General features: G+C 43.1%; 1 protein-coding gene across 11 annotated transcripts in view; it reads left to right on the forward strand.

Moving 5' to 3' along the window:
* ptk2ab (protein tyrosine kinase 2ab) overlaps window positions 1-26176 on the forward strand; it is a 251570-nt gene that overhangs the window by 121802 nt on the left and 103592 nt on the right. For 9 of the 11 annotated variants that reach the window (XM_060921913.1, XM_060921917.1, XM_060921909.1 and 6 more), the window contains 4 exons: window positions 18330-18417; window positions 21936-22015; window positions 22143-22205; window positions 24343-24397. In XM_060921913.1, the coding sequence (XP_060777896.1) occupies window positions 18330-18417; window positions 21936-22015; window positions 22143-22205; window positions 24343-24397 (286 nt within the window). Of the gene's footprint in view, window positions 1-13555; window positions 13615-14676; window positions 16216-18329; window positions 18418-21935; window positions 22016-22142; window positions 22206-24342; window positions 24398-26176 lie in introns of those variants that run through there. The other 2 variants (XM_060921916.1, XM_060921918.1) reach the window with 2 other exon arrangements.

The following is a 26176-nucleotide window of genomic DNA, read 5'->3' on the forward strand; positions in this document are numbered from 1 at the left end:
TACTTAACCCTTTGATGCAAAACATGGGTCAAAAGTGACCCGGCTGAGTTTTTATCTTCTATATCTTTGCAATAAATTAATTTCATCATTCAGTATTCAAGGTATTCCTCAATTAACTTGTTTTTGATCATCATACATCCTTATTTTATTTTTTCCTTTCTTACTTTTTGAATAAAAACCCTTTTTGTATCACTACTAGTCACGGGCGCAGATAGAGGGGGGGACAGGGGGGATTCATCCCACCCAGATTTAAATTCACCTCGTTCGGTCCCCCCCACTTATAGGGAGGAAAAAACGTCTATGCTGTCTTTCTTTGCATAAGGCAAACCTCACGGAAAAATCAAAAGACTAATTACCATTCGGTTTATTGAGGTGCACAGCAGTACAAACTTAGTTGCAACTGCGCAGACTGCACAGGTTGCGAGCTCGAGCTTGGTTGCTATGGTTACCCACAACGAGTTTGACAGGCATATCGGGGACAGCGCCTCCTAGTTCAGGACCCCAACACGGCATGATGAAGGGTGCCAAAAGGCAGAAAACGATTGCATCGTTTAAAAAAAAAACGACTGTAAGTAAACTGTGCCTTACTTTATCATATCACCTTGCAATTTTTTGATAGTCTGTTCAAAGTAATGTCGTAGTGAAAGTAAAATCGTACGGAGTAGAGATGCCTTTCTGGTAGCCTCCTCCTTTCGGTGGCAGCCTGTAGATACAGCGCTCAGAAGGCAGTTTTAATGTTTAATCTGGCGTTCCCTGCCATAATTTCAGCGAGCATATTGTTTCATAAGGAAACTTTGCGAAGAGTTGCTGACTGACTGCCGCTCACGCAACACACAGGCATAGTTAGAAAGTCAGGATGCACTGGTTTACACTTTACACACACACACGTAGCCCAGCCTCTCGCTATGGTTAACAGTTGGAACTTAGCGGTTTTAAAACTAGTTTTGCAATTTCTGTGCGTGATGATAATGTGTAAACTTTGGATTTCCATAGGCTATGTTAAAATGTTATCATTGTCCTGGCCTGCAGGTAGTTCCTGGTGATGGCAGTGAGGGAGATGAAATAACATGTATACACACTACCGTTCAAAAGTTTGGGGTCACCCAGACAATTTAGTGTTTTCCATGAAAAGTCACACTTTTATTTACCACCATAAGTTGTAAAATGGTGGCACGGTGGTGTAGTGGTTAGCGCTGTCGCCTCACAGCAAGAAGGTCCTGGGTTCGAGCCCCGGGGCCGGCGAGGGCCTTTCTGTGTGGAGTTTGCATGTTCTCCCCGTGTCCGCGTGGGTTTCCTCCGGGTGCTCCGGTTTCCCCCACAGTCCAAAGACATGCAGGTTAGGTTAACTGGTGACTCTAAATTGACCGTAGGTGTGAATGGTTGTCTGTGTCTATGTGTCAGCCCTGTGATGACCTGGCGACTTGTCCAGGGTGTACCCCGCCTTTCGCCCGTAGTCAGCTGGGATAGGCTCCAGCTTGCCTGCGACCCTGTAGAAGGATAAAGCGGCTTGAGATAATGAGATGAGATGAGAAGTTGTAAAATGAATAGAAAATATAGACAAGACATTTTTCTGGCCATTTTGAGCATTTAATCGACCCCACAAATGTGATGCTCCAGAAACTCAATCTGCTCAAAGGAAGGTCAGTTTTATAGCTTCTCTAAAGAGCTCAACTGTTTTCAGCTGTGCTAACATGATTGTACAAGGGTTTTCTAATCATCCATTAGCCTTCTGAGGCAATGAGCAAACACATTGTACCATTAGAACACTGGAGTGAGAGTTGCTGGAAATGGGCCTCTATACACCTATGGAGATATTGCACCAAAAACCACACATTTGCAGCTAGAATAGTCATTTACCACATTAGCAATGTATAGAGTGCATTTCTGATTAGTTTAAAGTGATCTTCATTGAAAAGAACAGTGCTTTTCTTTCAAAAATAAGGACATTTCAAAGTGACCCCAAACTTTTGAATGGTAGTGTATATATATATATATATATATATATATATATATATATATACACACACGCACACATACATGCATACACAAAATGGAATCATTTGCTGACAGCTCAGTCCCCCCCAGTTCAAAAATCCTATCTGCGCCCCTGCTACTAGTGCTGTCAAGCAATTAAAATATTTAATCGCGATTAATGTCGTGACTGTCATAGTTAACTTGCGATTAATCGCAATTTAATCGCACATTTTTGTCACATGAAAAACTATTGTAATTCTCTTATCAGCATAAAAAAGTGAATGGGTTTGCTTTGTACCAGTGTTTTTTTTTTATTGCAGAGAATAACACGTCTTGTCACAGCCACTGACATCCATAACTTCCATATTAGATGAGAAAACCAAGGGATGAAAAATAAAGTGCAGATCACTGTGAAAATAAAAAAAAAGTTTTATTTTACTCTTCATTAGTTTCTTTTAAAGAGAAGTATTTGCCATAAAAGAAGAAAAAACAGATAACAAAAATAAAAACATTCATCATACGTTCAAAAACGTTCATCATGGTGTGGCGCTGTATTCTCTAATTCTCACTGCTTATAACTCTACACCTACCCGGTGGAGATGAGCTGGGAAACTGCAGACTGAAGGAAAAGTATTGAAAAGTATTTTTCCAGTCTCACCTGTGAAAGGTAATCCCATGTGATCTCGTTTGGACGGTAAACCTGTTGGTACAGTTAAACGCAGCACATGAATGAGGCATCTTTATTCTCGGCTACTGTCTAGACGCTATACCAGAGACGGGTGAAGAATCTCCACTTTGCCCCATCCAATATGGCGGCGAGAATGTTTATATGTCTATGCCTTTCTCCATCACTCACACGTACTCTTATTGAAGCAGCGCGCAACAAGCCTCAACAGGAACTACGGGTGACTCGCAGGGCCAAATTAGAATTTGCGTTAACGGCACTATTTTTTTAAAAATCGCGTTAAATTGAGATTGCGTTAACGCGTTATTATCGCGTTAACTTTGACAACACTAATCACTACCCTTCTAATGCACAACATGGGTCAAAAACGACCTGCATTCATTTTCCAGGTTATTTCATGTATGGCTGAGTGTTTCTATGATATACTTTTGAAATAAATTCATTTTGTCATTTACTTTTCCAAATATGCAGTAAATATCTTGTTTTTGTTTAGCACAAATCATCATTTTTATTTTTCCTTTCTGAAGTTAGGAGCAAGCACAGCTTTTGTAATTCTACATCAAGTTTACACACATGGGTCAGAACCGACCCGCATGCGTTTACTCCAGCGTTTGGTGGGAACTGTGAATTGTGCTTGTGTCAGACATTTCACAGCTCAGCACAGCGCCCTTTGCCCATCTCATACATGGAAGTAATGCTTTTCAATTGTTCTAACGTTACCTTAGAAAAAAATTGATTATGTTTAGGTTCCCTTGAGAGTGAGTAGATTACTTGTCAGAAAGTTACAAGTAATTACTATTAGCTACCGAGCTGCTGACATATTCTCCTTTAGTTAGCTAATTTTATTGTAGTTGGCTTAACTAACTACATAGTTAATAAATAAATAAATAAATAACTGACCCCATTCACTGCTAAAGTAATTACCTGAAACAAATTATTATTATAGTATTAAGACATTTAATTTTAAATCACACTTGGATGACCCATGTGTAGTAATATAAAAAGTATTTTTGTTCATTAAGTAGGAAAGAAAAATTAAATTAATGATTTGTGGTAATTAAAAACAAGATATTTAAAGAATACTTGGAATATTCAATCATAAAATAAATTGATTTCAAAAGATAGAGCAAAGAAAAACTCAGTCAGCATGAAATAACCTGGAAAATGAATGCAGGTCATTTTTGACCCATGTTGTGCATTAGACGGGGTGCGCATATGTTTTGCATCGAAGGGTTAACTGCCAAGTACTTTGTGACAAAGAAAGACTCTACTTGCATGAGCAGTCGATATTGACCAGCAGTGATGTATAGTGTATATCATCTCAACAGCCCAGCTGTATTCTAACATCAACTTACAGCTGTCCTTACGAGCTAGGCTCCTTACATGCTTGCTAATAACTTATTTTGGGTCTCTGAGATCGACAGCAGTGTGTTAAACATCGATCGACTAACTTATCAGAGTTGAACCTGAATGCATCAGTTTGGGATAAATTTGTGCAGAAGTAATAAGATTTTACCCTTTTCAAATAGTAAAAAAACTAGAAAATCAATATGTGGCGGTCGGTGTTGATATTGTGCCAGGCCGCCACAAATAAATCAGTGTATTGGAAACACTGGATATCATTTGCACAATTTTGAAAAGCACAGCGTTTAGTATTTAGTTGTACTAGTTGTACACCGTGCATGATTACCTGCTGGTAGAAAGAGCCGTTGGATTCAAGCTTTGGCTCTTCCTTTGTAAACCCACAGTGAAAGTTAAATGGAGATAAATGAGACAGTTTGCCCCAGTTGCAATCTTGTTTATTCTCCATTCATGATGCTCAGAAAATCCTGTCTCCTTGTGTAATCATTCTCTTAAATTTCTAACGAATGGACACTTTTTATAATTAAACTCCAGAAAAGAGTTATCAGAATAATAAATAAAGCTTCCTATCGTGAAACCACTAATAAACAATTTATAGAGTCTTGTACCTTAAAATTCGTAGATATTGTATACTTAAAAACATTAGAAATACTATTTCGAGTAAAGAATAAAAGTCGTCCCATCTGTATTCAAAAAATGTTTTAAATTAAGAGAAAAAAATGATAATTTAAGAGGGTTGGGTGTCTTTGAAAGAGGTAATATGAGAACTAATGTTAAATACAGATGTGTTTCATTTTTGGGAGTTATATTGTGGAATGGCCTTAGTGATGATTTGAAATTGTGTAGATCGCTGTTGAGTTTTAAAAAAACATTGAAAGGTAAAATAATTAAGGATTAAAATGTAAAATGACTGACGTGAAATGATTCATTTCATCTCATTATCTGTAGCCGCTTTATCCTGTTCTACAGGGTCACAGGCAAGCTGGAGCCTATCCCAGCTGACTACGGGCGAAAGGCGGGGTACACCCTGGACAAGTCGCCAGGTCATCACAGGGCTGACACATAGACACAGACAACCATTCACACTCACATTCACACCTACGGTCAATTTAGAGTCACCAGTTAACCTAACCTGCATGTCTTTGGGGGAAACCGGAGCACCCGGAGGAAACCCACACGGACAACATGCAAACTCCGCACAGAAAGGCCCTCGCCGGCCACGGGGCTCAAACCTGGACCTTCTTGCTGTGAGGCGACAGCGCTAACCACTACACCACCGTGCCACCCACGTGAAATGATTAAGAAGAAGAATTTAGAGTAATTTTTGTTACGTTTTTTTTCCTTGTATTACTGATATTCAGGGTTATTTTATGGATTGTACAGGATAGGCAAAAATAAGCCTTGGCTTCAGCCTATTCCTTTTTCGGTTACAGAGTTTGTTAAATTTTTTTTGTGAGAAAATGTTTAGTGCAAGCATGTATTGCCTTGGTCACAACCAGCCGTACGTGCTCCTAAAGCCGGTCTACGTGCAAAAAACACAAGAAACGCACGGAGGGCGCGTGTGTGACGTGCTGATTTTCAAGCCGCAGACCGGCCGCAGAGGTTCTTTGTCATGTCAAACAAACTCTACGGGCGTTTACGTTTTTTTCAGGTTGCAAGACAAACTTACGGCCAACATGCGTCTTTCTCCATGAACAAAAAAAACGCAGCGATTTGGGAAACGCCAAAAATCGCACAGCCAAAAAAATCGTACGTCCGGTTGTGACCTAGGCTTAAAATAGTTCTTTGTCAGCTGAGTGCACAAAATGTAAGTTTTGCACTGTAGATTGTAACCGAAATAAACCATTCATTCATTCATTCATTCATTCATTCATTCTTTTTAGTGATTTATGGCAAAGATTTTAGTGTGAGCCAGGTTCTGACTAACCACGAGTACTACTGATTTGCTCGAAATGGAATCTCAGGCAGCATGGTGGCACAGTAGGTAACACTGCTGCTTCACAGCTCCCCCATCACGTTTCAAACACACCACACACACATACTGTGGGACTTCTGTTTTTGTGGGAAGACTTACTGACATACAGTAATGCATTCCTTTGCCCCTTACTCTCACCTTAACCATCACAACTAAATGCCTAACCTAAACCGGATTCTAACCTCAACCCTGAAACTAAGTCTTAAAGTGCATATCCTGGACCAAATTTGTTTTTTTTATATGAAAGAATGTCCCTTTACACACTCATCCAGAAGGGTAATTTTGCACAAGGCCATCTGTCTACAGCAGAAGAAAATAAAATAACAAAACGTGTTTGGAAAAATCCCAAGGGAGTCTGGAGCCAGATTTGTGACGTCACCTGCGGAAGCGCCAGCAGGCTGAGCGAGCTTTGCACGGTTTCAGTGCACAGCCTGTGTAGACCAAGCGCTATTTCTCTCTCATTGTCTGGTCTTTTGGGAAACGATGAGTACTAACCCCATCATGATTGGTGTTGCTACACCCTGCTACGATACATCTGTTAACCATTTTAATAAATACGCGATAACGTTGAAGAAATTTGCAGAAAACCACCAGGTCGTTTTCTCATAAACAAACCAGCGCTGATGTAGGATTCAGAGGGAGGCGTCCTGCACGCGACGTCACGAAAATCAATGTTTGCCGGGAAATCCAAATGCCAAGTTTTTTCAGAGGCGGACCAATTCACCTCAAATGGCTTGATTTCAACTGAATTTTTCTGGTATTGCGCAAGGTAAAAAAATTGCAGAGAATGCAGACTGTTACAGATATTTGACCAAAGTTTAATATAAAATAGGAGAATTATATTGATCTTGCTCCTGAATTTACCCGTGATATGCACTTTAACCCTCAAACAGCCCTTTGAAGAGGTAAGGACCAGCCAAAACGTCCTAACTCTGTTGGTTAAAAAAGAAAAAAAAAAAAATTCCGTTTCTCAGTATGTAGCAAGTACAAGTGCCAGTGTTGTAGTCGAGTCACTAAACCTCGAGTCTGAGTCCAGTCTCAAGCCCCCAGTGTTCAAGTCTAAGTCATTCAAGAAAATTTGAAGTTGAGTCCGAGTCGAGTCCAAGACTCCAACCGCACCATTTGACGGTGTCTGTTTTAGCCCCATTAACATTAGTTTGTTCCTGAACATGGCGTATGAACAGGTGAATGTGCTTCTCTTTGTCAGGGAGTGTGAAGTATTCTGTCAGAGATGTTTGGGAGACGGATGTAAGTGCAGAAAGTGTGTTTATTAATACAAGTGAAGACATAAACAATCTAGAACAGCAGGCAAAATCGTAAAACGGTGAAACAGGCAACAGGTCGAGTGAGGCACAAACAGGCTATCGTAGACTCGGCAGAATCAAAGACGAGAAACAGGAAATCAGGGATCAGGAAACCAAACAAGGAAATACGGCTCAGTAATGTGTCAGCAACGCAACTCAATACTTCGCAAAGTAAGTGCGTTTTCAGTTTTTATATAGGCGCGCTGATTGCACCTTAATCCTGTGCAGGTGTGAGTCGTTCACAGTGTGCGCGAGAGTCCACTTCGTGCACACGCTTTCTGGAGCGTGCCCGAGAATCTATCCGATGCACGTGCCAAGGCACGCAGGTGTGGCAGTCTTGCACGAAATTAGTACAAAAATTAATGTAGATGTAAATATAGTATGCCAAATTATTATGGCATGTTACAAAAAATAAAGAAAAAATCCGAGTCCGAGTCCCCAATTTACGAGTCCGAATGCAGTTAATGCACAAGTCTGAGTCATCAGTGCTCAAGTCCAAGTTGAGTCACGAATCCTTAAAATTAGGGCATGAGTCCTACAAGCCTGGCACGCACACACCACACACACACTTCAAAAGCCCCTTTCACGTATGAAATTTGTTATTGTATGAGGTAAAAACAACATGGAATAGATACCAAATTTTCATTCCCATTCAGTCTTCCATAATAGAAAATAACGGATATTGTGTATTCGCACCTGACTGTATTCAGTGGAATGCTATGGAGTGTGAACCTCCAAGAGACGTGAGAACCACATGAGACCGGACATGACATATAATTCACGAGTTGGCTGTTCTGTTGTTGGGAAAATCTCAAGCTGAGACATTAGGTAGTTTGCAACACGGCACAAATCCAACTGCATCACGTCTCTGTTGAGAGAGTTCTCTTCCTGTTCCTGAACATTTGTTTTATTCAAGTAAAGGCCATTAACATTCGAACATTTTTGCTTATATCTGCCAGTGTTTTCTTTGCTTGTCATTTTGAGTTTGCCACCAGTTGCTTTTCACTGAGCCAGTATAAGTAGTGCCACTGCAATATCACGACATCATGACATCACGTCACCGCCAGCAACATCGTCACGACCATCACAACACAGAAATCTGATGGTTCTGATTCTCACTGGTACCCTGGCAAAAGATCACTAAGTGTTACTGGATCATCAGGGAACAGATAAATGTTTAGACCAGGGGTCACCAAACTTTTTTCTCTGGGGGCCACATTGTCATTCCTGACTGTGATGGGGGGCCGGGGTCGGGTCAGCTATATAACATAGTATGACCCAGACAAATATGACCACCAGCAGGCCTCATTGTGTAGTAGAGATTACAAGCCTGGCACAGCCATCCCCACTACTATATCAACACTACTATATCCCCACTACTATATCCCCACCACTATATCCGCACCACTATATCCCCACTACTATATCCGCACTACTATATCCCCACTACTATACCCACACTACTATATCCCCACTACTATATCCCCACTACTATATCCCCACTACTATATCCGCACTACTATATCCCCACTACTATATCCGCACTACTATATCCCCACTACTATATCCGCACTACTATATCCCCACTACTATATCCGCACTACTATATCCCCACTACTATATCCCCACTACTATATCCCCACCACTATATCCGCACCACTATATCCCCACTACTATATCCGCACTACTATATCCCCACTACTATACCCACACTACTATATCCCCACTACTATACCCACACTACTATACCCACACTACTATACCCACACTACTATATCCCCACTACTATATCCCCACTACTATATCCCCACTACTATATCCGCACCACTATATCCCCACTACTATATCCGCACTACTATATCCCCACTACTATATCCGCACTACTATATCCCCACTACTATATCTGCACTACTATATCCCCACCACTATATCTGCACTACTATATCCCCACCACTATATCCACACTACTATACCCACACTACTATATCCCCACTACTATATCCACACTACTATATCCACACTTGATTCCTGGCACATATTTGTTTATCTTTACTAGTGGTTTGCAAAAGTAGTAATCGAGCCTTCACACTTTGTTTTAATTTGAAATACCACAAATATTCCATTTATTTATTTTCTAATAAAAATAACATCAAAGCTGTCAAGGTAAGAAACATCTGCCTATTTGAGGTGATTGACACTGGCAAAGGTGAGTGGAAAATTATAAATTGTAGGTAGACCTGTTGATATTATTAATAATTTTAATAATAATTGTATGCTGCACTTAATAAAGGTCAAATAAATAGGCCTGTAAAATAAATACATTTTAAAAAAAACAGTGAAATTATAATAATATGAGCAATAGATCGTAGCAGTTGTGATGTGTCCTGCACGTCATTGCTCTCATCCATGGCCAAAGCAAAAAACTCAAATTCTGACGCTTTCTCATTCAGCTGGTCATACACGTTGTCCCCCAAATCTTCGGTTCGCCTGGTCATAGTAGGTGCGGAGAGACTCACCGCACTGAGCGCATCCTTCTTGTCGGGACACACCTCCTCGGCCACAGCAAGCATGCATACTTTAACAAAGTCCCCATCAGTAAACGGCTTTCCATGGGTAGCTAGTAGGTGAGCTACCTTATAGCTAGCTCGGACAGCAGCCTGGTTGATCTGGGTTTGGTGAAGGAATACATTCTGTTGTGCAGCCAGTCCGCATTTCATCCTCCGAATCCTGTCTTCTCTTGTTTGCCCTCGCAAACTAGCATACTCTTTGTGGCGGGTTTCGTAGTGACGACGCAGATTATATTCTTTGAAAACCAACACACTTTCACACACACGACACACGACATACAAGACAAACTGGACGGTCCTTACCCTGAATGAAAAAATAATCGGTGGTCCACTGTTCTTTAAAAACTCTGCACTCTCTGTCAGCTTTTCGCTGACCGCTAGCCATTTTGCTGTCCTGAACACTGACAGTTCTCTGCACGTGCGCTGCCTGTCACTGCTTGATCGCGAGCATATGACGAAAATTTGGAAAATATGAATAGTTCATTTTATAACTAAATATCAATTTTAATTGATAAAATCAACAAAATACAAGATGCAGACATATTAGTATTTGCCAAAAAGCAATTTTAAAAAATAGGCCATGACCACTTTTGGGGATTGCCTCATAGGGCCGGTTCAAGTGGTGAGGGGCTGGGGGGCCGGTCAAAGGGGGGGGGCGGAGTCGACCCGCGGACCGTAGTTTGATGACCCCTGGTTTAGACTTTGCCGTTTTGTTCTCATCCTTGACTTGCAAGTGATGTCAAAGCAAAATAGAAACCCGGATGTCGGCCATGTTGGTGGAGATACAAATGCGGAGTCAAGCGACATTCCATACAAAACGTAGTCACGCGTGCCTAACTCTCTCCGTTTTTCCACTGCTTTAAGCATTCTTTGAGCTATGCCATGTCTTTGTGCTGTATATGGTTGTGGTCACAACAGTGGCACGTTCCGATTTTTTAGAATTCTATCCGTGATTCGGAAAGAGGGCGAGGAAACTCTGAGGCTTAGTACGGAGAGGAGACGAGCACGGCTGAACAACATCGGCAGGGCCGATCTAACAGAGGCTAAAACCAAAACAGCTCGCGTTCGCAGTAATCGTTTTATCTCAGATGAGATTCAAAAGCTCTCTCGATAATCTCATGGAAGAATTTGATTTTGTGTTGCTATAAAATGAGCGTTCTCTTGTCATGGTTCACTTGGTCGTTGTTATAATTTTATCATTGTAAAATGATAAGATTGCTATCATTTTAGAGTTGTTGACCTGAAATACATCAAAATGTGATTTGTGAGCCATAAAGCTAGAGACTTGTCAAAATTTCACACTTCGTTTGTTGTTTGCACATCGAAGTAGACTACATGCAAAAGAAGCCCTGACTTACCCTTGCAAGTACAATTGCTTTGTCATCATTGACTGGTTTAATTAATAAGGTATTTATTTACCCATCCGGAGACAAAGAAGTTATAGGCTTCCATGGACTTATAAGCCTTCATTTGAGATTTGTCGACCCATGAAGTCTGCCAAACCAGATAGAATGCGATATCTGGGTACTCGATGGTCGGTAGAAGCGTCTTATCCTCAGAAAAATCCGACTTTTTTTAAATAACATGCGTCAAAACCACACATATCTATCTTCAATTTGTATCGAATCTTCGCTCGACCGTTCAAATTGTGGTAATACTGAGAAAATTCAGCATTGTTTACAGACACGCTTTGTATATCCACCATCATGGCGGACGCTCATCTCATCTCATTATCTGTAGCCGCTTTATCCTGTTCTACAGGGTCGCAGGCAAGCTGGAGCCTATCCCAGCTGACTACGGGCGAAAGGCGGGGTACACCCTGGACAAGTCGCCAGGTCATCACAGGGCTGACACATAGACACAGACAACCATTCACACTCACATTCACACCTACGGTCAATTCAGGCCCTGTCCACACGGCAACGGATTCAGGTGACTCCGATACAATTGCTTATCGTTTAGGCCTGGCGTCCACACGGCACCGGCATTTTGGGTGCCCAAAACGCAATCTTTTTGAGAACGGGTTCCAGAGTGGAAAGATCTGGCAACGTTGCCATTGTGAAGTCGTCTGGATGAGTAGAACAGATTTGTTTACGATGACGTCACAACCACATGACTGTGAGTGCTTCACGCCGGGTAGAAGTGTAACGAACTCGATGCGAGTTGTCGACAAATCCTATAACTTGGTTCATGAAACGCGCTTACAAAATATTTTCACTGTGAATATTTATTGTGTAATGGTGCAAAGTGAGAGAGAGAGAGAGAGAGAGAGAGAGACTCTGCCCGTAGGGCAAAGTCAATCCCGCCAGCAAAAATAGGGAAAAAAAGGAGCGATCTCACCTCTTCAGATGTTGGTTTAAGTCCGACAATACATTCCTCAAAAAGGGCGTAGAAGAGCAAATTAATCCATCAACGTGTAGCATTCAATTTATTCCGGACCATTAAAGACGCCACCTTCCGTGTAGAATCATACGTCATCCTCGCCGCCATATTGGATAGGTCAAAGTGGAGAATAAAGATTAGCTGTGTTTAACTGTACCAACAGGTTTGCCGTCCAAACGAGATCACATGGGATTAACTTTCACAGGTGAGACTGGAAAAATACTTCTCATTGTATTTGGTCATTATAATGTAATTTTACGAACAGATTTTCCTGACTTTGTGGCTAATATGAAGTCTCGCGCATAATAGTTTATGCGCATGCGTCCTTACTTCTTCTATTGTTCTGGTGTCTCTGAAGGGACCGTCTTACAGTGCCCCTAGAGGTGTGGCATGTGTATTGCATCGTTTTCAGCAAGCGTTGCCATATGGACCTGATATTTTACTGATCGTTGCCCATTTGGACGCGATATATTTTTAAATAACATCTCGTTGCCGTTGTCATGTGGATGTAGCCTTAGAGTCACCAGTTAACCTAACCTGCATGTCTTTGGACTGTGGGGGAAACCGGAGCACCCGGAGGAAACCCACGCGGACACGGGGAGAACATGCAAACTCCACACAGAAAGGCCCTCGCCGGCCACGGGGCTCGAACCCGGACCTTCTTGCTGTGAGGCGACAGCGCTAACCACTACACCACCGTGCCGCCACGGACGCTCATGACGTAGCACATTTTGATCATGTGGTCGCAAGTCATCTCTTCCTACACGACGCCGTTACAGCATAATAGCGGAAAATGTACAATTTTCAGTGCCGCTGGGAATAAAAGTAAGTGAGTAGGGGTAAAAGTATTTGGTGAAATTCTGTGAAAACTCAACTCAAGTTGGCCTCCATCATTGCTTCTTTCAGTTATTGCTTATCATCTCGCGTGTCGAGCATTAGCTTCCAGCCGCGGCTGCTCAGGTGTTGCAGCAGTCTGGCTCTGGATCAGATTGTCTGACTAATAGTTGGTAATGGAGAGCCAACAAAAAGGCAGCTGTGAGAGCTTGGAGAATAATTTTAGCTCTGAGGCAGAAAGCTGCTTGGTGCAGGCACTGATGAAATCGTAATCGAGGTGTCTGGCAGCTTGCGGTGGAACACGCCTCGCTAGAATCTCTAATCACTTCCATTTGACAGCCAGCATTAGCAGAGAACTTTGCTCTGAGGAGGCCGCTACACATATTAAACACTCAGTGATGCGCTCTCAGTGCGTCCGTTTTCTCATATCAGCTCAGGTTGTGTTTTCCTAATCACGTTGTGTCTCACGCAGGCTTCACTGATGACTTCACACATCTGTAAAGCTGCTGGACGGAGCAGTCGGTATAAAAGGTCGAGTGAAAGTGGGCGAGGCTGTGAACGACTCGTCCATCTTTATCATTTAGAGAACTAGACACTGAACATAACTGCATGAGAATGAAGAAAACCGGCGCGCTGACATCTTTCTGGAGATGCTTGAGTTTATTTTGTTTGTTTGTTTGTGTATAAGCTTTCTGAAGTGGACCAGGAATGCACAGGAATTTTTTTCCCCTCCAGATAAGTTGCAATTCCCAGAATCTAAAGACTTTGACAAAATTGATTTAACTTTGTCATCTTTGACAAATTTATCGACCAATGATAAAGCTGATTAAAATCTCAGAATGTCACTACGACAAGCATATAAAAGCAGCGTAAAATTACGTAAAACTCACGGGACGGCTACTAATGTGGTAGTACTAATAGCAATAGCGGAATGTCAAAGAAACACGCTGGGTTTCTTCTTTCAATCACTTTCCCTGTGTCTGAAATCACTCACTACTCACTATGTAGTGGACTAGATCATGAGCTCACCATTTTGTAGTGCTGTCCAAACGTATAGTGAGAATTATTACACCCTATATAGTGCACTCATAGTATCGCACAATGCACCGTGAAAAGTAGTGTACAACCGATGGGCACTAACCAAGCAATATATACCATCATGCATTGCGGTCATGCTGGGAAAAAAAAAAAGTGTGCTGGGGTGAATGGACAGAGGAAGAAACGCATTATAAACGGACATTCAAGTACAATTAAAAATAGTAAGAGAATAGAAAATAAGCTAAAATAGAATAAGACAGAGGCAGCACGGTGGTGTAGTGGTTAGCACTGTCGCCTCACAGCAAGAAGGTCCGGGTTCGAGCCCCGTGGCCGGCGAGGGCCTTTCTGTGCGGAGTTTGCATGTTCTCCCCGTGTCCGCGTGGGTTTCCTCCGGGTGCTCCGGCTTCCCCCACAGTCCAAAAGACATGCAGGTTAGGTTAACTGGTGACTCTAAATTGACCGTAGGTGTGAATGTGAGTGTGAATGGTTGTCTGTGTCTATGTGTCAGCCCTGTGATGACCTGGCGACTTGTCCAGGGTGTACCCCGCCTTTCGCCCGTAGTCAGCTGGGATAGGCTCCAGCTTGCCTGCGACCCTGTAGGACAGGATAAAGCGGCTAGAGATAATGGATGGATGGAATTCGTGTGTGCCACTGTGGAGTAAAAGTAATGTGCCATGTAAGGTACATAAAAGGAGGTGTTTATGACGAGTAGTGTACGTCATAAGGCACAGCGGTAAAAGATTTCATGACATACGCGACTCATCCAAGGGCATTGAAGGCGTTAATGTAGGAAATGCGCTCAGTATAATATGTATTTATTATTTTGAAAACCCACCAGCCGACTGATCTGGCACGTTTTAATTGCGTGACAGTAATGACATAAATAACGGCGTGGCGGAGTAGTGTCCGAAAGCGTTTTTTTTTTTTTTTTTTCATTTTACTAATGTGCTCACTATACAGTCCTCTGTATAGTAATTCCCTCGGTAGGGAGTAGTGAACGAGTGAGTGATTTCAGACACAGGGTTTATCTCATTTGTGCTGATTGACAAATGGATGATATAAATAAATTGTAAGAGCAATCTCTTTCCCCCCAAGCACTCTTAACCCAAGTGAAAGTGTACACCCAGCGCAGTTTTCTTTTTCTTTCTTTTTTTTTTAATTCTGTGGGGTGTCGGGTCTCAAATCATGTTCTGTAGTGCAATACATCCTTTATTGCATCTCACAAGGTCGTTGTAACATGCAGTGATGACAGACAGGAAGTAAGTGCATAAACTCAGTATTCATTTTACTGAGAGTAATCTAATGACTATCATTACAGTCCTAAGCAGGGGCCGGAGAACAGGCCGGCATCAGCCGAGGATAATCCAGACCAAAAAAGGGAAACGCAAACATGGGTCCATACCAGGAATCATGGAAAACGGAAACTAGAAAACAAAGGCTTGGATTTGAGTCAAAATGCGTGATAAGCCTTAGTGAAACAATGAAACATCAGGGCTTAAATAGGAAAACTAATCTGGAACTGAGAACAGGTGAGAACATTCATGAGAAAATAGGAAGATAAAATAATGCCAAGACGTGAAGTAAAACACACATGGCTTTATAAACAGCATAAAGTACAGAAGCAGCAGTGTTTGTTTGTGCCGAAAGGCGTGATGCGTGCCGAGAAGGGGAATTCATGACCGTCATTGTAATATCCAGCTTTATCTAATTGTGCGTTTTACTTCACACTATGCCACCTCAGTTCGTATATAAGCATTTGTAATTATTATGCCCCCGCCCCGGGTGTGTGTGTGCGTGTTAATATTGGTTTACCTCTGTCCGTATCTCCGTCCATCCGAAACGCCCTTTTTGTCAGTAACCACAAATCATAGCCACTTGGTACCAAACTTCAGCTTGGGGTTCTGTACCGCGTATACCGTTTTCAGGTCTGTCGCACATCAACTTCCTGTTTACCGACTGAATGTATTTATGAAACATATAGCATGGATTTACAAAATTTTTGTAACACTTTTCTCAGCAACTACAAATCACAACTGCTTGATATTTGGTGCCGAGCTTCAGCTTGGGGTTCTGTACCATGGATACCGTTTACAGGTCTGTCGCACATCGACTTCCTGTTTACCGACTGAACGTATTTATGAAACATATACAGTGGGGCAAAAAAGTATTTAGTCAGTCACCAATTGTGCAAGTTCTCCCACTTAAAAAGATGAGAGAGGCTGTAATTTTCATCATAGGTATACCTCAACTATGAGAGACAGAATAGGGGGAAAGAATCCAGGAAATCACATTGTAGGATTTTTAAAGAATTTATTTGCAAATTATGGTGGAAAATAAGTATTTGGTCAATAACAAAAGTTCATCTCAATACTTTGTTATATACCCTTTGTTGGCAATGACAGAGGTCAAACGTTTTCTGTAAGTCTTCACAAGGTTTTCACACACTGTTGCTGGTATTTTGGCCCATTCCTCCATGCAGATCTCCTCTAGAGCAGTGATGTTTTGGTGCTGTCGCTGGGCAACACGGACTTTCAACTCCCTCCAAAGATTTTCTATGGGGTTGAGATCTGGAGACTGGCTAGGCCACTCCAGGACCTTGAAATGCTTCTTACGAAGCCACTCCTTCGTTGCCCGGGTGGTGTGTTTGGGATCATTGTCATGCTGAAAGACCCAGCCACGTTTCATCTTCAATGCCCTTGCTGATGGAAGGAGGTTTTCACTCAAAATCTCACGATACATGGCCCCATTCATTCTTTCCTTTACACGGATCAGTCGTCCTGGTCCCTTTGCAGAAAAACAGCCCCAAAGCATGATGTTTCCACCCCCATGCTTCACAGTAGGTATGGTGTTCTTTGGATGCAACTCAGCATTCTTTCTCCTCCAAACACGACAAGTTGAGTTTTTACCAAAAAGTTCTATTTTGGTTTCATCTGACCATATGACATTCTCCCAATCCTCTTCTGGATCATCCAAATGCTCTCTAGCAAACTTCAGACGGGCCTGGACATGTACTGGCTTAAGCAGGGGGACACGTCTGGCACTGCAGGATTTGAGTCCCTGGCGGCGTAGTGTGTTACTGATGGTAGCCTTTGTTACTTTGGTCCCAGCTCTCTGCAGGTCATTCACTAGGTCCCCCCGTGTGGTTCTGGGATTTTTGCTCCCCGTTCTTGTGATCATTTTGACCCCACGGGGTGAGATCTTGTGTGGAGCCCCAGATCGAGGGAGATTATCAGTGGTCTTGTATGTCTTCCATTTTCTAATAATTGCTCCCACAGTTGATTTCTTCACACCAAGCTGCTTACCTATTGCAGATTCAGTCTTCCCAGCCTGGTGCAGGTCTACAATTTTGTTTCTGGTGTCCTTTGACAGCTCTTTGGTCTTGGCCATAGTGGAGTTTGGAGTGTGACTGTTTAAGGTTGTGGACAGGTGTCTTTTATACTGATAACGAGTTCAAACAGGTGCCATTAATACAGGTAACGAGTGGAGGACAGAGGAGCCTCTTAAAGAAGAAGTTACAGGTCTGTGAGAGCCAGAAATCTTACTTGTTTGTAGGTGACCAAATACTTATTTTACTGAGGAATTTACCAATTAATTCATTAAAAATCCTACAATGTGATTTCCTGGATTCTTTCCCCCCATTCTGTCTCTCATAGTTGAAGTGTACCTATGATGAAAATTACAGGCCTCTCTCATCTTTTTAAGTGGGAGAACTTGCACAATTGGTGGCTGACTAAATACTTTTTTGCCCCACTGTAGCGTGGATTTTGACACTATTTCAAGAAGCAAAATGCTGTTTCAAAATGACAGTTCACCAGGATGCTGTTTGAAATCCCTGGGGAGAGACACTGCTCTTTACTGTCTTGTTTCAGGGTTAATTATTTGTTGAAGTCAACATTCATAATAAGCGTCCTATTCCTTCGATTGCTTGCATTCTGATATAAGTGAGAGCGGGGGGGGGGGGGGGGGGGATATGTAAGGGAGCAGTAGCTCACAGTTGATCTTGTTTCTGCTTATATACACAAGGTAGAGTGATACCCAAAAAACAAGAACATGCTGTAACCCTGTGGTACTGTTTTTCTGTAATTAAATTACTACATTTTAAAAATATAAATAAAATTGTTACTCATGCTTGGAGTTTTGTAGACGATGCCCCATCAGTAAGATTCCATCAGTAAGATTTCAATTCAGAATGTTTTTTTTTGCTTCAGGTATGAGCTGCGGATACGTTACCTGCCAAAATCATTCCTAAACCAGTTTACTGAAGACCAGCCAGCACTGAACTACTTTTACCACCAGGTAAGTGCATGTAGCCCGGATGCTCCAGCACGGCTCTTCCAGCTTTACCTCTCCCACTAATTATGCAGCATCAGGATGTGGGATCGCGTTTAAGCTCTGACCAGTTTGAGCAGTGCTTTCAGTCCTGGCATATTTTCAGTCCTGGCAGGAAGAGAGTAAACTCTGTGGTGAAGTAAACTGTCCCGGTTCTGTCGGGTGATGGATGTGCCGTAATTGTCTTGTCATAATGCGCTACAGGATGGTTTGGAGTAAATCTGATCTGGGTCAGTTTAACTCTTTGCTCTTACTTATCTGTGGTGTGGTTCTGGACCTCTGGGCTAACCGAATTTGAAAACTAACAGCCCAAAAAGAGCAGAGACCAGACAGATGCCTCATGTCTATCTCTCTCTCTCTCTCTCTCTCTGCCTCTTGTTTGCTCTCCCTATCTCTCGCTTGCTCTCTCTCTCTCTCTCTCTCCCTCTCTCTCCCTCTCTCTGTCTCTCACTTTCTCTCTCTCTCGCTTGCTCTCTCTCTCTCTCTCTGTCTCTCACTTGCTGTCTCTCACTTGCTCTCTCTCTCTCCCTTTTGCTTGCTCTCTCTCTCCCTCTCTGTCTCTTGCTTGCTCTCTCTCTCTCTCGCTTGCTCTCTCTCTCTGTCTCTCGCTTGCTCTCTCTCTCTCTCGCTTGCTCTCTCTCTCTGTCTCTCACTTGCTATCTCTCTCTCTCTGTCTGTCACTTGCTGTCTCTCTCTCTCTCTGTCTCTCACTTTCTCTCTCTCCCTCTTGCTTGCTCTCTCTCCCTCTCTATCTCTTGCTTGCTTTCTCTCTCTCCCCCCTCTCTCTCTCGCTTGCTCTCTCTCTCTCCCTCTCTGTCTCTTGCTTGCTCTCTCTCTCTCTCGCTTGCTCTCTCTCTCTCCCTCTCTCTCTTGCTTGCTCTCTCTCTCTCCCCCTCTCTCTCCCTCTCTCTTTCTCTCCCTCTCTCTTTCTCTCCTCTCTCTATCTCTCTCTCTCGCTTGCTGTCTCCCTCTCTTGCTTGCTCTCTCTCTCCCCCTCTCTCTCCCTCTCTGTCTCTTGCTTGCTCTCTCTCTCTCCCCCCCTCCCCTCTCTCTCTCTCTCTCTCTCTCTCTCGCTTGCTCTCTCCCTCTCTCTCTTGCTTGCTCTCTCTCTCTCCCCCTGTCTCTCTCTCTCGCTTGCTCTCTCCCTCTCTGTCTCTTGCTTGCTTTCTCTCGCTTGCTCTCTCCCTCTCCCTCTCTGTCTCTTGCTTGCTCTCTCTCTCCCCCTCTCTCTCCCTCTCTGTCTCTTGCTTGCTCTCTCTCTCCCCCTCTCTCTCTCCCTCTCTGTCTCTTGCTTGCTCTCTCTCTCCCCCTTTGTCTCTTGCTTGCTCTCTCTCTCCCCCTCTCTGTCTCTTGCTTGCTCTCTCTCTCTCCCCCTTTGTCTCTTGCTTGCTCTCTCTCTCCCCCTTTGTCTCTTGCTTGCTCTCTCTCTCCCCCCTCTCCTTCTCTCTTTCTCTCCCTCTCTCTATCTCTCTCTCGCTTGCTGTCTCCCTCTCTTGCTTGCTCTCTCTCTCCCTCTCTGTCTCTTGCTTGCTCTCTCTCTCTCCCCCTCTCTCCCTCTCTCTCTCTCGCTTGCTCTCTCCCTCTCTGTCTCTTGCTTGCTCTCTCTCTCTCTCCCCCCCTCTCTTCCTCTCTGTCTCTTGCTTGCTGTCTCTCTCCCTCTCTGTCTCTTGCTTGCTCTCTCTCCCCCCTCTCTCTCCCTCTCTGTGTCTTGCTTGCTCTCTCTCTCTCCCCCCTTTGTCTCTTGCTTGCTCTCTCTCTCCCCCCTTTGTCTCTTGCTTGCTCTCTCTCTCTCCCCTCTCTCTCTCCCTCTCTGTCTCTTGCTTGCTCTCTCCCCGTCTCTTGCTTGCTCTCTCTCTCTCCCCTCTCTCTCTCCCTCTCTGTCTCTTGCTTGCTCTCTCCCCCGTCTCTTGCTTGCTCTCTCTCTCTCTCTGTCTCTTGCTCTCTCTCTCCCCCCTCTCTCTCTCCCTCTCTGTCTCTTGCTCTCTCCCCCCCCCCCTCCCTCTCTGTCTCTTGCTTGCCCCCCCAGCCTCACTGGGTTTGATGTGGAATCACGAGCTGCTCTCAGGAGGAAGTCAGGGTTTAGTAGTAGTCCAAATTTTATTGCTGTGCCTTTTTGAAATGCAGTAGTAAAGACTCCACAGTGGAATTGAATGGATTAAGAGCAGTCTCTTCTCTCCATCACCTGACTCACAAGTTTACTTCAGTGACCCCTGATGTTTCCGTTCTCTCATTGTCATTAAAGCTAGACGGCCTTTTGATTTCATAAAATCAGTGAAATTTGGTTCCCTCTGAAATGTGGTCATTGTGATGCATGTTTATTTCTGTAATATCTAAAAAAAACCACAACAAACCCAGGCCATTCTGTGGCTGGGGAGTGATTTAATTTGAGGGGATTCCCGAGCAAATAATGTGCATGAAATCGCTCGCTTTGTGCAGTCAAGCAGACAGAGGAAGTCCGTGTGCGCATGCGCAGGTTTACCTCCTTCTTCTTTTGGGTTTTACGGCAGCTGGCATCCACAGTGTTGCATTACTGCCATCTACAGGTTTACCTTTGACGGTGCACTGACAGTTCCATCATTCTGTTGCTAAACGAACAGCTGATCACACCGAGGTGCTCGCTGACCGCCGAGATTTATTAGTTTGGTCCTGCATTTCCTTTCCTTCGCAACATAACGTCTTTTCTTCTCGCTTTCCGTTACTGTAGTCGGTCTTTCACGGTTCATGCACACGCTCACGTCCTCCATTTTTCTCTCCTGTTTCAAATTTGTATCCCACAATGCCTTGTGCAAACGGGGAAAGCCCACCACGTGATGCATGACGTAGTATCTTGAATTGGGTCATGGTGAAGCAGGCAAAAATGGCGGAGAATTTAGGGCCACGTGGCCCTAAATTCATTAATTGTTCTAGTTTAAAAAAACAAACAAATAAAATTGGAAGTCTGTGATTCGAATTCAGTAGCTTTCGGTCCACTAAACAAAAATAACTGGGTGTCGGGGAAAATTCTTTCTATGACCTACAACTTGAAAAATCTGAAAGGCAGTCTATCTTTAAGTTCTCTTATCCTCTCGTATGCTCTCCGTCGACTATGTTAACAGGCACATGGTTGGTCAAATGACTTTTTAGGTGATCTAGAATAACTAGCTGGAACAGGCTATAGATAAAGCTAGTCCATTAATCGTGGTAATTACACACAGTCCAAGTCATGTAGCATGTAGAACACCTATTTTGTGATGCAGATACGTATCATATAAATATTTAAAAGACACAGTCGTCCAATAGAGTCCTGACTGTACACTTTCGTCAGGCTAAGTTTAGACCGTCGTTCAGGCCCAGTGATCACATCCTGGTTCGGCTAACAGTCTCTGTTCTGATCGTATGGGGCAGTCGGTATACATGTCAACATATTTTTACTTTATTTAGCCTGTAATGCTGCTGTATTGTCAGGCTTCTCTTTCTAAACACTGTAAGGTCTCTGTAATTGCCAGGTGAGAAGCGATTATATGATGGAAATAGCTGATCAAGTCGATCAGGATATTGCACTTAAACTGGGCTGCCTTGAAATCAGGTAAGCATCTTGAATCGATTACTGCTAGAAGGGATTACACGGCATGACTTTGCCAATCCATGTGTGTGTATAAGAGTTTTAAAAAAAGTAATCATCATCCTGTCCTTCTCCCTCATTTATTTATTAGGAGGTTTTTCAGAGAGATGCCAGGAAACGCCCTTGATAAAAAATCCAACTATGAATTACTAGAGTAAGTGAACCTTTTGGTGATCTCATTTAAAGGCCTGGTTCAGTTATTACTTGTTTTGTGAAAGATGAAGGATATTTTCTCTATCCTCTCCCATGCTGTATGTGGGTCAGGATAAGATGTGCTCTCGAAACCCTGCTTGCCCTATTTATAGTGGGGAATAATTGATCCCTACACGTCTCCTGCAGTGATGTAAGGTGCACACTGAAGCAGCGTTGCTGCTGCCTGCAAGCTCAGTCATAAATCACAGCGTTTACTAATCCAGCCGGATAGTAACGTAGCTACTGCAACGTACAGTTTGTACTTCTGCAGTGTTTTCTGCTCTCAATAAACTCTGTGCTCATTCTAGAGCGGCTGTAAAACTTCATCAGTGTGCGAGTTGTGGTTTTAATGGAGTGAGAGCTCTAGTCACACCCTTAAAGTGCATATCCTGGACCAATTTCGGGGTTTTTTTTATATGAAAGAATGCCCCTTTACACACTCATCCAGAAGGGTAATTTTGCACAAGGCCATCTGTCTACAGCAGAAAAAAATAAAATAACAAAACGCGTCTGGAAAAATCCCAAGGGAGTCTGGAGCCGGATTCGTGGCGTCACCTGCGGAAGCGCCAGCACGGTTTCAGTGCACAGCCTGTGTAGCCCAAGCGCTCCCATTTCTCTCTCATTGTCCGGTCTTTTGGGAAACGATGAGTACTAATCCCATCAAGATTGGTGTTGCTACACCCTCCTACGATACATCTGTTAGCCATTTTAATAATTGTGATAACGTTGGGGCGGCACGGTGGTGTAGTGGTTAGCGCTGTCGCCACACAGCAATAAGGTCCTGGGTTCGAGTCCCGTGGCCGGCGAGGGCCTTTCTGTGCGGAGTTTGCATGTTGTCCGCGTGGGTTTCCTCCGGGTGCTCCGGTTTCCCCCACAGTCCAAAGACATGCAGGTTAGGTTAACTGGTGACTCTAAATTGAGCGTAGGTGTGAATGTGAGTGTGAATGGTTGTCTGTGTCTATGTGTCAGCCCTGTGATGACCTGGCGACTTGTCCAGGGTGTACCCCGCCTTTCGCCCGTAGTCAGCTGGGATAGGCTCCAGCTTGCCTGCGACCCTGTAGAACAGGATAAAGCGGCTAGAGATGATGAGATGAGATGAGATGATAACATTGAAGAAATTTGCAGAAAACCACCAGGTCGTTTTCTCATAAACAAACCAGCGCTGACGTAGGATTCAGAAGGAGGCGTCCCGCACGCGACGTCACGAAAATCAGTGTTTGCCGGGAAATCCAAATGGCAAGTTTTTTCAGAGGCGGACCAATTCGCCTCAAATGGCTTGATTTCAACTGAATTTTTCTGGTATTGCGCAAGGTAAAAAAAATTGCAGAGAATGCAGAATGTGACAGATATTTGACCAAAGTTTAATATAAAATAGGAGAATTACATTGATCTTGCTGTGATGACCTGGCGACTTGTCCAGGGTGTACCCCGCCTTTCGCCCGTAGTCAGCTGGGATAGGCTCCAGCTTGCCTGCGACCCTGTAGGACAGGATAAAGCGGCTACAGATAATGAGATGAGATGAGCCATTGATCTTGCTCCTGAATTTACCCGTGATATGCACTTTAAAGCCACACTCGCTCACTGAGAAGGTATTGTGCAGGAGCATTTTTACATTCATTCGGGTGTTCAGTACACATGAATATTAGATTCATTTAACCAGGCCAGACAGCTTTGCGATAAAACTAGCGTTGTGTTTATTCTGTATCTCTGACCTATCTATTTGTTTTTTACATTTATCTATCTAGCGTCTTTGTATTTTTGCCTGCTGAAGAATGAAATATTTTTATCTTCTGTCTTGCTGGCACAACACCTGGATACATTTATTTTCTTTTTCCTTTTTTGTAAGGACGTTATGTTAATGCTCTTTAGATCAGTGACATCATTGCTGTAGATGACACTGAGAATTTTTGAGGCTGTCAAACCTGGATTTGTAACTTCGGGTTCGACTTAAGATAGCCGGAACCAGAAATGCTTTTCTTAAATCAAGTTAGTGCTGTGTTGAACTTGAACTAGACCTAAAGTTAACTTGGTAACTCAGTGATCGAGCTTTTTGATCAGTAAACTTGTCCTACTTCCTCTCATCACTCGATTCTTTGCAGAAAAGATGTCGGTCTGAGGAGATTCTTTCCCAAAAGCCTGTTGGACTCCGTCAAGGTGAGACAGATGCTCCTGCTGCCACTGTCAGGCTTTTTAATGGCAAGCTGCCATTGTGCTTAATGGTTTGTCCATACGCTCGCATACACTCACTCGCTACATGATTAGGAACACACAAACTCAAATTCAAGTTTTATTGGTCACACGCACAGCCATACGCAGTACGACGTGCAGTGAAATGCTTTTTATGACTGTCTGGTGACATAACAATAGAGTTTACATTAAACAGAATACAACCCCGATTCCAAAAAAGTTGGGACAAAGTACAAATTGTAAATAAAAACGGAATGCAATGATGTGGAAGTTTCAAAATTCCATATTTTATTCAGAATAGAACATAGATGACATATCAAATGTTTAAACTGAGAAAATGTATCATTTAAAGAGAAAAATTAGGTGATTTTAAATTTCATGACAACACATCTCAAAAAAGTTGGGACAAGGCCATGTTTACCACTGTGAGACATCCCCTTTTCTCTTTACAACAGTCTGTAAATGTCTGGGGACTGAGGAGACAAGTTGCTCAAGTTTAGGGATAGGAATGTTAACCCATTCTTGTCTAATGTAGGATTCTAGTTGCTCAACTGTCTTAGGTCTTTTTTGTCGTATTTTCCGTTTTATGATGCGCCAAATGTTTTGTATGGGTGAAAGATCTGGACTGCAGGCTGGCCAGTTCAGTACCCGGACCCTTCTTCTACGCAGCCATGATGCTGTAATTGATGCAGTATGTGGTTTGGCATTGTCATGTTGGAAAATGCAAGGTCTTCCCTGAAAGAGATGTCGTCTGGATGGGAGCATATGTTGCTCTAGAACCTGGATATACCTTTCAGCATTGATGGTGTCTTTCCAGATGTGTAAGCTGCCCATGCCACACGGACTAATGCAACCCCATACCATCAGAGATGCAGGCTTCTGAACTGAGCGCTGATAACAACTTGGGTCGTCCTTCTCCTCTTTGGTCCAAATGACACGGCGTCCCTGATTTCCATAAAGAACTTCAAATTTTGATTCGTCTGACCACAGAACAGTTTTCCACTTTGCCACAGTCCATTTTAAATGAGCCTTGGCCCAGAGAAGACGTCTGTGCTTCTGGATCATGTTTAGATACGGCTTCTTCTTTGAACTATAGAGTTTTAGCTGGCAACGGCGGATGGCACGGTGAATTGTGTTCACAGATAATGTTTTCTGGAAATATTCCTGAGCCCATTTTGTGATTTCCAATACAGAAGCATGCCTGTATGTGATGCAGTGCCGTCTAAGGGCCCGAAGATCACGGGCACCCAGTATGGTTTTCCGGCCTTGACCCTTACGCACAGAGATTCTTCCAGATTCTCTGAATCTTTTGATGATATTATGCACTGTAGATGATGATATGTTCAAACTCTTTGCAATTTTACACTGTCGAACTCCTTTCTGATATTGCTCCACTATTTGTCGGCGCAGAATTAGGGGGATTGGCGAACCTCTTCCCATCTTTACTTCTGAGAGCCGCTGCCACTCCAAGATGCTCTTTTTATACCCAGTCATGTTAATGACCTATTGCCAATTGACCTAATGAGTTGCAATTTGGTCCTCCAGCTGTTCCTTTTTTGTACCTTTAACTTTTCCAGTCTCTTATTGCCCCTGTCCCAACTTTTTTGAGATGTGCTGCTGTCATGAAATTTCAAATGAGCCAATATTTGGCATGAAATTTCAAAATGTCTTACTTTCGACATTTGATATGTTGTCTATGTTCTATTGTGAATACAATATCAGTTTTTGAGATTTGTAAATTATTGC

The sequence above is a fragment of the Neoarius graeffei genome, chromosome 5, assembly GCF_027579695.1.
Source record: "Neoarius graeffei isolate fNeoGra1 chromosome 5, fNeoGra1.pri, whole genome shotgun sequence".
Taxonomy (NCBI): Eukaryota; Metazoa; Chordata; class Actinopteri; order Siluriformes; family Ariidae; genus Neoarius; species Neoarius graeffei.